The sequence below is a fragment of the Pyxicephalus adspersus genome, chromosome 2 (assembly GCF_032062135.1).
Source record: "Pyxicephalus adspersus chromosome 2, UCB_Pads_2.0, whole genome shotgun sequence".
In the NCBI taxonomy this organism is placed as follows: domain Eukaryota; kingdom Metazoa; phylum Chordata; class Amphibia; order Anura; family Pyxicephalidae; genus Pyxicephalus; species Pyxicephalus adspersus.
Genome location: NC_092859.1, coordinates 14648716 through 14663922, shown reverse-complemented (window position 1 = coordinate 14663922; position 15207 = coordinate 14648716). Strand labels below are relative to the sequence as shown.

At 38.4% G+C, this 15207-nt stretch overlaps 1 protein-coding gene across 2 annotated transcripts in view; it reads left to right on the top strand.

Annotated features, from left to right (window-relative positions):
* The window catches only part of COL5A3 (collagen type V alpha 3 chain), a 119920-nt gene that overhangs the window by 44486 nt on the left and 60227 nt on the right, over positions 1–15207 (top strand). For both annotated transcript variants that reach the window (XM_072399638.1, XM_072399637.1), the window contains exon 4: positions 2576–2738. In XM_072399638.1, coding sequence (XP_072255739.1) covers positions 2576–2738 — 163 coding nt within the window. The remainder of the gene's footprint in view (positions 1–2575; positions 2739–15207) is intronic.

Here is a 15207-nt window from a genome sequence, read left to right as displayed (position 1 = left end):
TTGAGAAGATGTATGTAGGTTGTATGCAACTGGTCTGCTTTATTAAAAATCTCCATTGAAGAAACTGGGTGATCCAGCAAACCTGCAATGGCCTAGGAGTAAAACATTGAACAACTAAGAGCAAATGATTTTTAAGAAATCCAGTGAAGATTTGCTAGATCACACAGGTTCTCCAATGATAGTCTGTCATTCACCAGTCTTGGTGAACCTTAAGAAATCAGGCCTATTGTATCACAATTTGTTTCTCTGCCATCCCCCTACCCTCACACTTTGAGCTGCAGCCGACCCCCCCCCCCCCCCCTGCAATCAGCAGGTGACATTGATTTATTGGATGTGAAATATTAGGAGTCTAGGGTAATGAGATCGTTGGTTTAAGCTTACAAAGTTAACCAGATGAAGTGTGTCTGAAGGGATTGTGGTCAATAGGTGTAGAAAAGTGGGGTGTAGAAAAAGCAGGGGGCCCAATTAGGGTGTTATGGTTTCAGCTCTTAGGCCCCAAACTTCATGACCTTTTTTTTAATTTTATATCTTAGAAAGTGGAGTGAGCGAGTCAGGGGAGATATCTCATCTATGCTTCCTATTCAGTGAAGAAGAGTAACCGCATGGAGCAAATGTTGGCATTGTAGTGACCTATGATTATTCTTTGTATTGAATGAATATTTACACTTGGCCCTAAAAGTGTGCATTTAGCAATACTACAATGTGTTCTGTACTAGATAAAGAGACTATTGGTCCCTGTGTAGTCTGCCAGGCACAGTCCAGCATTGGGTGCCTTACAGATAAACCAAAACTTATTTTGAAGGGACCATTACTAAACACTGACCATGGCCTCTCCATTGTTATTTACTAAAGTGTGGTCTTCATGTATTACTATAGAAAATCCATAGAGAAAACTAAAATCTCAGAAATGTAATAGTACTTAACAGCCTTGTGTATAAAACTTCTGGGATGGAAAGCTGTCACTGTGGCCAATAATAATTATTATATTCTGTATATATAAATCCCACCAGTGGAATGCAGATGGAAAAACAAACTGAATGGCTTTAACTATTCCCTTGTAAAACAAAAACAGTTTTGGCTTTAGATTTGTTCATAAACTACACTTTATTGACACACTGTGAATAAATTATAAAAGTGCATTAACCAGGGTCATTCTACTTTAAGTAAAAGTTACTGCTGACCTTGGAGAACATTTCTTCAATCCTGCAGTCAAGTCCCTTGGGTGTGAGAAAGTTAAATCACTGGGACGGGACTTTCTTGGTCCATCATTTTTTTTCCTCCGAGACAGGCCAGACCCTCTACAATGCTTTTCTTCTCCATAGGCAAAAATGTGCAACTTTACATGATGGTGGCCCAAGCAAGTGTGCCGCTATTCAATATTCCCCGGTACCTTAACGTAGTCCTTGGTCAAAATGTTTTGTAGAAGTTGTAGAGCAAGACATTGTTATTGTACAGGAAATCTCCACAGTAAGGTCATGGATAGCAATAACCCTTACCAAATCATTTCCAAAAAATGTTTTAAAGTTACTTTTTGTTGGCTTATAAATCTGTCACAAGCTTTCAAAGTGATTTCATGTATTAGGTGTCCTTAAAGTATCATGTTGACCTTGGCTGTGCATACCAATTATTTGTGAGCCAGGACATTGTGAGCTTTAGTATCTCTTTATATTGGACGCACACTTATCAGTCCATTTAATCTTTCAAAGAACTGACTAAAACTCATTTGTTACTCATATTGATTGACCAAAAATCATTGATATCCAGCTCAGACTTGAAAAAACATTAAGTGGTCAGATCTGAACCTTTCCATTGATCGTTGAAATATCTGATGGGGTTTAAGAGCTTTAGATCAATTTCTGTTCAAACTAATTATTTAACATTCACACATAGACTTACCGTCATTCATTGGGAGATAGATTGAGTGAAAATATAATGATCTGTTTGCATTTTGATCAAACAGGCCCAATTTATTAAAGCTCTCCAAAACTGGAGAAGATAGACTTTCATGGGAAGACTTGGGCAATCCAGCAAATCTACAATAGATCTGGACTGGGATTGAAAAACATTAAAAATGTCTGAAAATCCATTCCAGATTTTCTGGATCACGTAGCTTCTCCTAATATAGTTTATCTTCTCCAGGCCCAAAGAATCAATACTAAAGTAGCATCAGTTGCAGTATGTGGTAATACAATCAGTTACTTTTCTTTTAATGTTTGACATTTATATTAATTTACTTAAAAATCTATTGAATTAAAGTCAATTCATACATGGCTATCTTAGGTAGCTAGCACTTTCACCTTGCTCTGCTAAAGTCCCAGGTTGGAATTCCAGCCATGACACTGCATGGGGTTTGGTTTTACACTACACTAGATTGTAAATGTTCCCTCAAACGGACAGTTAGTGACATGAATCTGTAAAGTACTGTGTAATTTTTCAATGATATATATTAGTACAAAATTGTATTAAGATAATAACAGTTCCTAGTGCTGATTTGTCATCTATAGCTTGTATGGTTTTATATGTAATAAACACCCTATAATGCAAACCATGACCTGTGTCTGATGATCTCTGGCAGGTGGCATCGGATTGCACTGAGCATTGAAGGAAAAAATGTGACCATGTATGTGGACTGTGAGAAGAAGCAGACCCAGTTCCTAGACCGTGGGGACGATGCCGCTATTAGCACAGAAGGTGTTACGTTGTTTGGGACACGACTACTTGACGAGGAGGTCTTTGAGGTAGGACTAGTAAGCTGTGCTTACACTTTCATCTCCTATTTTCACTCCTGGTTATCAGTGCTCATCTTTCAAAGAGAAACCAAACACCAGTAGTGTATATCCAGCCAAAAGTGTTTTTTTTAGATTTGGATACAGTGTGGGAAGGCTACTATTTGGCATTCCATCAGCGAGATTTCCCTTTATTCCGTATCAACGTGACTACAGTTTACCAGACGTGGGTTGTAATCCTTCCCCATGCTATCTAATCCAAAGAAAGTTATGGCTTGACATGCACTCTGAATAAGGGAATTTACTTTTATGGGTTTTGGATACGTTTCATGAATTTGAAGGGTGGTGAGTTTTTACGGCAGATAAAGCTGAACTCAAGCAGAAAACAATTGTTATGGGTAGAGAAAAATGCAGCTATACATATAGTGATCATTGGCCTTGTATGCTTCTCTCTGTTGTACACCCAAAGGTCCCTAAAAGCTGCTTTTTTCAACACTCAGCTAGTCGCAATCCCTGATGTCATCACGTACAATGCAGGAGCAGTGGTCCTGCATTGTATGTGAAGATGTCTAGGGCCCACAAACATCTCAGGAACACCAGGGAAGAAGGCTACCTGTTTTGATGCAATACATTTTCACTGCTCTGAGGTCACTTTTCATTAATAATAATTATAATTTTTAAACTTTCAGAATATTATGCAGCCTGTAATAAAAAAGAAAAATATAATTTAGTTATACGAAGCCTGGCCTTCGGATCTTTTAAGATCTCAGTTTTGTCGTGTCCTGCCCTGTTCCTGTCATTTTAAAGTTTAGTGTTCCTGTCCTCCCTTTGCATGTTGCCCCTGACTTCTATTACATTCTCAATATTAGAAAAAAAAAAAGTAAATGTTCCATCAGGGACAGCAGGACATCCTTCTAAAAGCAAAGAGCCTAGGAATATAGGAGTAGAGACCTTACACACCGCTCCCCATAGAGCTACAGAAAACGCTTAGCAGGTTCAACTTCTCAAAATCTACTGAAATATCCACTTTATATGGACTGACCCTTTAAAACAGAATGCCAGCATCAACTACAATAGAATTTATCTATGATATATGCATATGGCTAGTTACCTATTATCAGAAACTGGCATGACCCTGGTGCCAGCTATGTAAAGTCAGACTGAATGCAGGAACTGGTCATTCCCAGTGGCTGTGACTATATTTTTTAAGGGGTTCTTATTCTAAATATCTGCACATACTATGCTCACAACCTTACAAATGGCTGTTGGTAATGGTTCTTGTAGCCCTTACCTTACTAAATAGGCAGATGAACCTTGAATGTCCCGCCAAACTTACTTCTTGTAAGCCTACAATGATGTTTTTTAAACTAATTGAGTAAGAGTTAAATTTCCATAAGACTTTTATTTATGCCCACCATTTACCCTGTCACCCTTCCCTGTAAAGAAGAGTTTTCCTCACTTCCTGTCCCTTTGATGTCCACACAAGAAATTGGAGGTGTAGTTGACGATGGTACAGAAATAAACAGAAAGCAATGAAAACATTATCAGAAGTTCTAAACCTTTTTTTTATATAAAAATGTGTTGTTGTCTGCAGGGTTTCCAGTTTTTTACCATTGGGGAACCACTTTTATAAATATTATATCCACGGGTTAAAAAACATTAGTATGGTGGTACTTGGGAAGAATGCCTTTTTAATTGCTGGCCATTCACCCTTGCAGACAAAAAGATCATTGGCATCAGTTAAACTGACTTAAGAGTCAGAAATTGCTCATTGCTAAAGGAACCTCTGGAGGAACCCTGGTTGAGAAACACTGTTATAGAGATTTTGTGTTGGGACTGAAAGAACAAAGCTAGTAATAAAAACCTAACAACAAACTCTAATCTTTACCCACTCTATCCAGAAGACAATATTGCCTAGAGTTGGGCTTTGAGAACATTTGGGATTTTTAGAGGACAATATTCTGTTTCCCAAAATTAGTTTACTTTTAAGTGGTTTATAACCCACAAGCTGTACAGTGTTTATGTAGTTTTGTATTGGACTGGTTGGACGAGCCTCTGTGAGAAATCAATTTTTCACCACAAATCAAAATTAGAACATTTAATCCAGAGCGATCAGCAGTTTTTGTTAACATCTCTGCTAGGGAAAGATGTTCAGTATCAGCATTGTGCCTTGTGGAATCCCCAGTGAGATGGAGCAATGCAGAGCACTGTTCCTCGTTTCCCATGCACTGTATGTTTTGTTGTGGTGTAGACAATGTTCTGGGGGGTGTCTCACTAGGGAAAGGCGTGGGATGGGAATTACCATCTGCCTGGACTAAACTTCTACATTTTTATAACTTAGTAAAGAGGTGAGGAATGGAAAAAAAAGGAGTGAGATGTAGTACACGAGAAGGCACACACAAACACAGAGGTCACATAGCAGTTTAGATGAACTTTAGAAAGTCTCTACTAAAAAATAAAGCATTGTCTCTACTAAAAAATAAGCATTGTGAAGCACATCTCAAGCCATACCCACTTATAATAGATTTATGTATTTAATATTTTATTTAATATGAAGCACTAGTATGTATAGCAATGCTAAAGGCAAATTGGACTATTCATGTCATTAGCTGCCCTTTAAGGGGGGGACTGTGGAGTCCTTTGCCATATGCAACCCCTAAGCATTGTCCTGGGTCATGAAATGGGTCATGCAATGAAACCTACAAAAATAAGAAAGAAATGCACCCCAAACAAATATTGTGGCATGTGAGGAAGTAAAACAGTGTAAATTTAGGCGTTTCTTTGCCCACCATCAGTATAAAGTGGGACCCCTTATTCGATGTTCAGAAGAGAATGTAAGGGTCTTTCTCTACAAGGTTCCTACAATTATCTTCCTTCTTCTGTCTTTCAAACCAATTCTTTCCCCATACATGAACATCAATTATTTTCAAAATCTCAATACACTACACCAACAGCATACAAACCTTCAAATTAGGATCTGTTTTCTTGGACAAAGAATTAAAAAAGTAAAGTAAAAGTAAAAAAAATTAAGTATCCGTGGTACTTTAATTTACAGGGTCAAGATAGATATCTATCATTCCCTTCCCTCCTTTTCCTCTGCTGCCTCTCTTTGCCAACTTCGACTCTGGCTTCCATTTCACCTAAAAATCAAATTCAAGCCCCTGTGCTTTAATTTTAAATCCTTCCACAGGTCTTGTCCCTCCTACCTTTATGACCTAATACCCAAATACACCCCTATCCACTAGATTCACTCCTCTAATAACCTACTAATGACTTCCCCACTCATAACCTTAAAATCCAAGAGCCCTTAAAATCCATTTTTTCAAACTTGCCTTCCTTTCTACTGTCTCCTAACCCATCACTACTTACCCACCAATCCATATCCCCCTTTTGTAAGCTTTTTTTTTGTCAGGGACCTCTCCTCCTCCTGTGTCATTATTTGTATGTGTCTGTCAATTTTAACACCTATGTAATGTATAACTCTGCATAAAATGTTGGCACGTCATATGAATATTTTACCTGCCACCACCAGCTCATGCTGTCCCACTTCATCTCTTTTATTCTCTGAAAAGAACATTTGATGTACAATACAAAAATACTATAATACAGTGGAAGGGAAAACTCATACAGTAGGGAACATCAAACCTGACCCCTGATACAGTTATGTGCTAAACCACCTGGTATTAGGCTGGTGCTGGGGGGGGGGGGGGGGTCAACTTTAAAAGTTAAATACATGTTTTAGGTGAGTTTTCTGTTACAACCAGTTTACAACAATTTGAGAAACTCAGACACTTTCCATGAAAATTTCAGTTTTATACTTACATTAAATATCCACACAATTCATGAATTCTATTTGATAGCATTGCATGAGCACAGAGCATGTTAAACAGCACACAAGATTCCATTGAAACCGAAATTTGGTTGGCCGAGTTCTTCTCAATTTATGACAGACCACAAATCTTCATGATCCTCTCTAATTTATGAGCCATAAAAAATTAGCAGATTAGAAAATGGTTACATTTACAAAAATACTGAAAAATCAGCTGGGAATGGGCCAAGTTCTTTACAAATGAATAATATTTTAGCTACGGTTTTTAATTGATGGTGTTCCCGCTTTAGGCAGCCGTTTTAACAAGCATGAAACCTCTACATTTCACAATTGTAGATAAATCCTTTAATAGCCGTGCATTAATGTTATTTATGGCCTTGTAAATATTCTTTTGTTGGTTTTGAAAAAACATATTTCTTTATCTGTTGGCTCCTTTTTGTGCTTCTTTTTTGCATCTTATCTTGGAAAGGGCAGATAATTTCTATTTTTCTTCCGTGGTTAGCAGGCCAAATACATGAAATTTGGATGTTTTTGGACAGGGAGCTTAGAATGAGCAGACTAATGACTGGGAAATGTTTAGAGTTTACCAGACTTGTGGAAGCATGCAAACCTATGTAGCTAGACATTGTTATGTTCAATGATAGAATGCAATATTATTACAATTCTTCTTTGTATTAAATTATTTTAAGTCATCAATGGCCCATGAGTTAGGCCATATACAGCCTAGCCAGTACTCCGATCCTGCCTAACACTCCCCTGGTCGATCAAGCCTAATCCCAGTCGGCAGGGGTCGGCAACCCACGGCTCTTGAGCCTCCTTGTTATGCCTCCCTTACCTATTTACCACGGCTGGCCTTAACACCTCCTCCGCCTGGGTAAGGGGACACTCCCTCTGCTCCATATGCATTGCGGAGGAGAGGGATTTATTTTCAGGGCGGTTCCCATCTCCTCTGTATGCATTGCAGAGGAGAGGTATTTTGCTTTAGGGGTGTTCCGGGTGGGGGGCGGAGCCATCAGCGCGGGACTCGAGAGACAGTCCAGCATAGTGTGCCTTCTTGATCTCCTTAAATGGCCTAGTAGCCAAAAACGTTTGCTGACCCCTGGTTTAGGTGGACATGTTGTCCGCCCAACTTGGGCAAAGGAACGCGTTCATCCTACTTCATGAAGAATATAGTACATGTACTTACCTCCTGCTTGCTACCTGGATGTGTCAATCTTCCATTAACCCACTATAAGGATTTCAAGACTTTGCTGAGTCTGAGCAATGAGTCTGAGATGCATGACATGCAAAAAGGAACAAAGGGACTTTGCACACTCTCCATTGGTATGTGGCAGCTCTTCGGCCTGGCAAATGATTGTTCTGTGATGCTTTGGAAGGAATCAGGGAGTGTTAAATGTTCCCCAAATGTTTCCTGGTTCCACCAGTGGTGGACTGAGCAGCATAGAAGAGAACACAAAGAAAATAAATGTATGGCTCATAGAGTAAACTTTACTTGTTGCTTTGCTTTATATAGGCAGTGCACAGATGCAGCTTAAGCCATGCAAAAGTGCTTTTTAGTATTGAATAATACAGGCAATATTTATCAAATTCATGGTTGTAGTGGGTTCCCAAAATGTCACTTAGGCCAGGTTCACACTTGCCTTTGAGTCATGCAATTTTACTAATTTCCCTTCAGTTGGTATCTTCCCAGCCGCTCAAGCACTTGTATGGCTGCGCTGGTTCAAAAAGAATCAGCACCTGCACATTTGGCAGCTGAGGCAGTGAGCGGTACTAGTCGCCCCTATTCATTCTGTATGGGGCTAGCCAAGCAGCAGCGTTTGCTGGTGGGAGGAAGCGTTAAACACAACACAACCCCATTGCCAGTCTGAATACAGCCTTAGTGTTCCGGCATGCTTGATCACTAAATGACTGACCAGGAACTATTGTGGTTTCCTCCCGCTTGTACCGATGAAGTGTTTGATACTTCTTCTACCTAGCAAGTGTTAATTCAATGAAGGTGTGGTGATGGTGGTCTAAACACTCCAAGACACAAGGGGTCAGACCCTGAAATGTGGAGCCATTCATATACTTTCTGGATAAGGATGAGAGTGTTAAGGTGCGTACACACTTCCAATTTTTATCGTTCCAATCGAACGACGAACGATCGATTGGGCAAAAAATCGTTCGTAAAAAAGTAACCAACGACGCCGACGAACGAGGAAAGTCGCTGGAAACGAACGACCGGACTGACGGATCGGATTGGACGACGATCGTTGAACATCGTTCGTGTGTACGGTCGTTCGTTGATCGTCCGTGTTCAGAGCATGCGTGATGAACGAACGTCCGTTCACTTTCCTGTCGTGCACATAGTTCCTCTATCGCTCAAACGATCGTATCTATTGTGTGTACAATATCTACGAACGATCGTGTCGTTAACTCTATGTGCAGGATCGGTGCTATACGATCGTTCGTATATATCGTGCATGAACGTTCGTCGTTCGTTTTCCAACGATAATAATTGGAAGTGTGTACGTAGCTTAAGGAGCCTATCAATAACTCTATACTTTAATTCAATTACCAAATGTTTGAACATTTATATGTTTTTCCTATTGAATCCAATTAAAAGTATGTGTACATGTTGGATGAATCATGAGTGAGAACGTTTATAAATAGCTCCCTTTCTGTTTTTAAACTCAGTTTCCCATATGATTGGCAAATGTTTTTCACCAGCATTGGCACTGATTACTACATTATAGCAGGCAAACCCAACTTTGTCCTTCATTTTTAAGGAAGTAGTTAGTAGAAAAGTCTTTATAGGAAGTACAAAAGCAGGTAAGAATCTGCAATAAAGATTTTTAGTTTACTACATTCTGCTTTTGGTCTTTTTGTTGTCTTCACAGTTAAAATGTGTATGCATAAATTATAAAGAATGCATAAGTGAAAAAGCATTACTGTGTGTATCTGATCTTGTGTTATTCACTTCTTGGTCCATATAATTCACTATAAAATTCAGATCTTCCTGTGTCTGATTCTTCTCAAGCTCTGTTGATGTTGGCAGGAACTCTTTCTGGCTGAGATCCTAAATCTCCCTTGTGGTCAGGGGTCAGAGCTCCAGCTGGCCATGGGGCTCCCCCTCCAAACAATTCACTCTGCAAGCACAACAGGAATTTCTTTTCAGCATAGCAGTCCCTAGCATTGCAGGCAAACAAGATGGAACCTTCCCTTTTGTTCCACATCCACTGACATTTTAAATTGCCCAGTAAAGCCAAATATATTGTGCCGTACCGAGCTTTCAAATCCACGCTCACAGGACAGGTATTGTTCTTGCACAACTTAACTAAAGAACCATTTATTTGGTTTTAGGCTAAAATGACATCTGTAAATAAACTGCCCGATTCATGTTGCTGGGTGAGCAGATTGGAGATGATCAGAATGGAGAGCTAGCTTGAAAGTTGTGAAGTGTGTCGGAATTGTTCTATTGTAATTAAAAGTACACACATTGAACTTTGTCATGCTCAGTACTAAAAATAAAACTTTAGTTTTGCTTATGTAAAACATGAAACACTTATATGAGTATTTCTGTTTAATGATTTACAACTAGCTAGCGGCATTCAATTTACATATTAAGCTTTGTTTAGACACTTCTTCCAGTGCCTAAGATAAATGTTTGTGATTGTCCAGCATCTGTATAACTGTTTACCGATGTCACCCAGTGATCTGCCCTAAAGAACTGACAGTTAATAAATGTTGCTGTTTCCTTTGGAGAGGACGCAGCTGGGACAACTCCCGCTGGCCTTCCCCTTTTCATAGTACAATGTTTCAAAACCATGGTTTTGTGGAACGCTAGGGTTCCTCCAGAGATTGCTAAGGGTTCCCTGAGCAATGATTCATGACTTTTAGATCAGTTTAACTGTAAAAGACATAAGAAAGGCATAAATTGCAGTTCTGAATTAATTTTCTTTAGAATAGAACTCAGGTGAGGTAATGGGAGGGAGGGGGCAACACAAGGAGCGAGTCAGTTGTGTTGAAATACAAGGAGATAATTATAGCAGGGGAGAGCAAAGATTGAACTTTTGTTTCTTTATCAGCACAGAGTTGAGTTCATCAGTGTGTTGTCTCTTACTGTCCAGATACACATTGGGGGAAGTAAGTGTTACTGAACTGCAGCAGAGAAAAATCTTCATTGGGCAGTGTGGGAGGTCTTCATTGGGCAGTGTAGCATATGTATAAATCTTGATGTTCAGAAAAACAAACTCACATATATTTATTTAATCATTACCTGTTTTGCTTAAAAACACCTGTTGCCTACTTATATAAATGATCAACGTGATTTTAAATACACAGTTACATAAATCAGAGGAGTGACTTATTTACCCCTCTCCCTTTTCAGTACCGGATCAAACAGAGTTTTAACAAAAGGGATGGTCTGAAAGAAAACAGCTTCTGCCATGCTCTTCCTTTAGAAAACTTATATTGTGTCATAAGTGCTCCTTTTTGTTCATATGAAATATTTTATATTTAATCAAGTGCAAGTATTTTTTTAATCTTTAGTTTTTTTTAGTCCTTGACCCCAATGTTGCTTTGTTGAAAACAAAGATTGACAACCCTGTGTAAGCTCCAAGTCACAAATTGAACAGGACACTCTTCTGGCTCCCATGTGACAGTCCTGGGTCAATCTCCAAGCTTGAGCATATGATATAAAATAATGGAGGTGGGAAAGGAACAAGTTATCTTACCCCTTTTTAAAATAGCATAATATTTTAGTTATACGTAGAGCCTTGAAAACTAAGTCAGACCCTGGCAACTTATATGTCTTGGACATTTACATATAACACCAGGATCCTATTCTTATTATTCCTAACCCAGCTCATGTTCATCTGTTCATAGTTATGGGAGTTATTGCCCACTTTTCTATGTTCCAAAATCTACTGTTACATTGACTATACCAAATTATAAAAAAAACCCTACAAGGTTAAGTAGAATAGCCTCATAATGGATACAAGAGTTGAGCAGATCAAGGGAATCAAGTACAGAGATATCACCAATGGTGAAGCAAATTGTACCAGGAGTATTTTTGCCTTCCTCTGGACCAACTATGCCAATAGAGTTTTTTATCTGGGATATTTTTATTTCCCTAATGGTTGAACTTGATGGACTTATGTCTTTTTTCAACTTGATCTAATATGTAACTATGTAACCAATGTCTTCAATACATATTAGACAATACATATTATGGTATAACATCTACCAAAATCCAAAAATGTTGTTTCCAATAATAATCAATAACATATAAAGTGATACATGAAACATGGAGTCCTTGCAGGAATAATGTAAGGAAATGTTCCTTGTAGGCCTTTTAGTTGAAATTTACTAAACCTTCAGATGCTGAGGAGCAATTGCCCTCTACACTAATACATTCAGGTATTTCTATATGAAAAAAATGCATAATAATAATGTATTATCTGTATTTTGTAGGAAGGTCCAAAAAGTTCTGTTCAGCCCAATTTCCTGCAGACATGCCACCTATTTTATCTGCCAGCCCAAGTTCTGGGTATATGCGGAAAAGCAACTGAGCGTGCAGACAGAAATGCTTGGCACCAATTCTAGACCACCCACATATATATTAAACATTTATTTGGAATTCTTCCCTATGGTAATTAGTGGTTTTGGACTTTTGGACATTCATTTTGTCAAGCTTGACTCGGTAATACCTACATTAATCCTCCGTGTGTTTAAAAGCCATCTTAAAAATGTACAGTATAAAATTAATAGTTTTTCTTGGCTTACGTTGCAAATCTACAGCATTACTGCTTATCTTCAGCACATGGATGGTGAAAGTTAACGACATTTGGGTATTTTCTGATGATTTGTGAAGCCGAAATCTCCTCTCAGGCTTATCAGCCCAGTTATGTTATGTACGAAATTTAGTAACAGCTCGCTTAGTGATGAATCTTTCCAGTACCACAAAACAACTCAATGTGCAGCTGCAGGAAATATGTGACCTTCATCGGTTAATTGTTATTATTATCCAGGAAACATGGCCTTACTAGGGGTCAGAAAGTCCATTAAATGTACATTTGAAAGGAACCTGCCATGAGAGAGATATATGGGCTGCCATTGTGGACCTCTCCTTCTGAAAAATGTTGTCATGCCAAACATCTGGTTTTATTGTTATTGCTTTCAAACTTGACTCACTGCATATGTTTGCACATATTGTATTTGTGTTTGTACTGGTTGTGTAGATTTTCCTCCATTCTGCATGGCCAGAATGATGTCTGCCTTTCAGGAATTGCGTTGCAAAGGCAAAGCAAGTGAATGCAAGTGCAAGCATGAAATGGTTCATTGGAACATGGGTGAGCCTACGGTATAAAGGTACAGTCAACCACAAGTCTGAAATGATTCTACAAAATGCTGAAGCCAGAGATGGCCAACTAGCATTGTCCAAATGAGGTTAGCAATGGCAGCCAAGGCCATAACTATAGCTGGGGAAAGGGGCCATGGTAAGATCTTCTACTTTGTTTCCAACCACCTTTCCATTGTTAAAAGATGGATTTGAGTATTAGGACTGCTTTTATTGTATCAGACCACCAACCTATATCAGTTTAGTTCCAGCTTGCTGCTATATGTGGATTTTTCATCAAGTTTTAGACTGATAACTTAATTAGGGGTGCTGTGGAAATAATTACCTACCTATGTTTATGGGGATTTTATGAGGGGGTAATACTCCATAAAAAGTACAATTTTTAAGTATGCAATATAGGCCACTGGCTGCTAATGCAGAATGCTAGGTGCTGCAGGGAAAGATCTCTAATATGCTGGAAAGTTGGTAAATCCCAAGTTTTTTAGTTGTTTAGTTACTTCCTTGATGGCAGCCTACATACCCCCTATGATGAGTTTTCTTTGATGTGACTCTTTCCAATCACTACATTCATGTAAAAATTGTACCAAATGTGGTATCAACCTACTCATATATTCTCTAAAGGTGCATATTACACAATTGGGTCACTGATATGTTGATTTTGACGTTTTTGGAAAAGTCAATTGATAAAGCCACATCATCATCTCTACCTACTCCAAAAACCGGAGGGCCGAAAGGGTTCCTTGGCATAGCACAGCAAGTGTGCACAGGAGAGCACCAAATTTCCAACCATTTTTTTAAATTCATTTAAATGATATTACTTTCAGTGTAATATTTATTAGAGAGAATAAAAAAATGATTATATTGATATATAAAATAATTATTGACCTAGAAGAAGTATACAGATCAGGAGTTCTGACTTTCCTGATCATCATGTTTGTTCCCAGACGGGATTGTCTCAATGTACTGAAGCCAAAGACAGCCAGGTGACTTGTTTTCTTTTAAGAATCCATCATCCATCAGAATCCTTTCTGCAAACAAGCCTCCTTTAAGAATATTTTAGAGGCCGTTTTTGTAGACATTTTACAATCCAATACTTGAGCCAAAGAAAACATCTGTGAGCTAATTTCATTAGACCAGTTAAAGTAGAAGGAGCTTTTTTAGATTCCATATCTAAAACATTTTATATCCAACATCACAAAAGAAAACATAATTCAGCACTAGAATGACGCCTTGGGCACTTTACATCCTATTTATGTCTTCTGATGCTGTATTATATATAAATATATATGTATTGTATATATTAAACCTTTTGGAGATATGAATAGAAATGGAATAATAAAGTGTTTCTAAAGGCAAAACTTTTTTGTGGGGATCGTGGGAAGGGTAGGGAGCGGTTTGGACTTTAAATAATTGAAATTGTTTTGTTAAATCTATTTGATAAGTGAAACTAAAGCAGAAACGTGGGGCTTCCATTTTACAGCCCATTCATGCCATGCTTTGTATTAACATGTTTTCCAATATTGAGGCGTGCTGCATTATGGAAGCTCATAGCTTCATTATGATTGGGTTGGCAGCACAATTAATTAAAGAACATACCTATACCATTTCAGCAAACCACAATAACCAGATGACTCAGATTTACTCATTGTAGTGTGATAAAACATGTACGTTGCAGTGGCATGCTGTAAAATACAACTGAATACTCTCGTAAATCCCAATTCTTCCTTGAAAATACTAAAAGGTGATTCTTCCGCAAATCAGTAAAAATGCTCTAAACAATTTTCTGATACTGTCTTCAAAGACTTACCAATACAAAAATGTTGTGCCGCTCTTTTTCTTGGAGTAATTGACACTCATTTTTATTAAACTCACCTACTGTGAGTATAGGATGCCCCCACCCTGGAATCATGGCAGAATGATGGATAGAGCAGAGCCATAATGACTTTGCAGCATTTTAGGATGGGAAAGTTCATTCTAGCTAACCAGTTTTATTTCCCAAGGTCAGTTAGCCCAGGGATGACATTTCCTGATTCATTCCAATCATTTGCTGATGTAGTATGTTTGGTTCCTCTGGGAAATAGCTTAGTCATGTTAGTTATTATGAGTCAGCCTAATAATTGTTGCCTTGTGTCAAGTTTTGAATTCTCACCACACAGTAAATGCTGTCACTTTATTTTACAATCTTCACTAAACATATTAGGTCTGATTTTATAAAGCTCTCCAAGACTGGAGAAGATAGACATTCATAGGTGAACCAATTGTGTATCTCCTACACTTGGTCTCCATTGTTGTTCCTCAACAAGCCAATCATC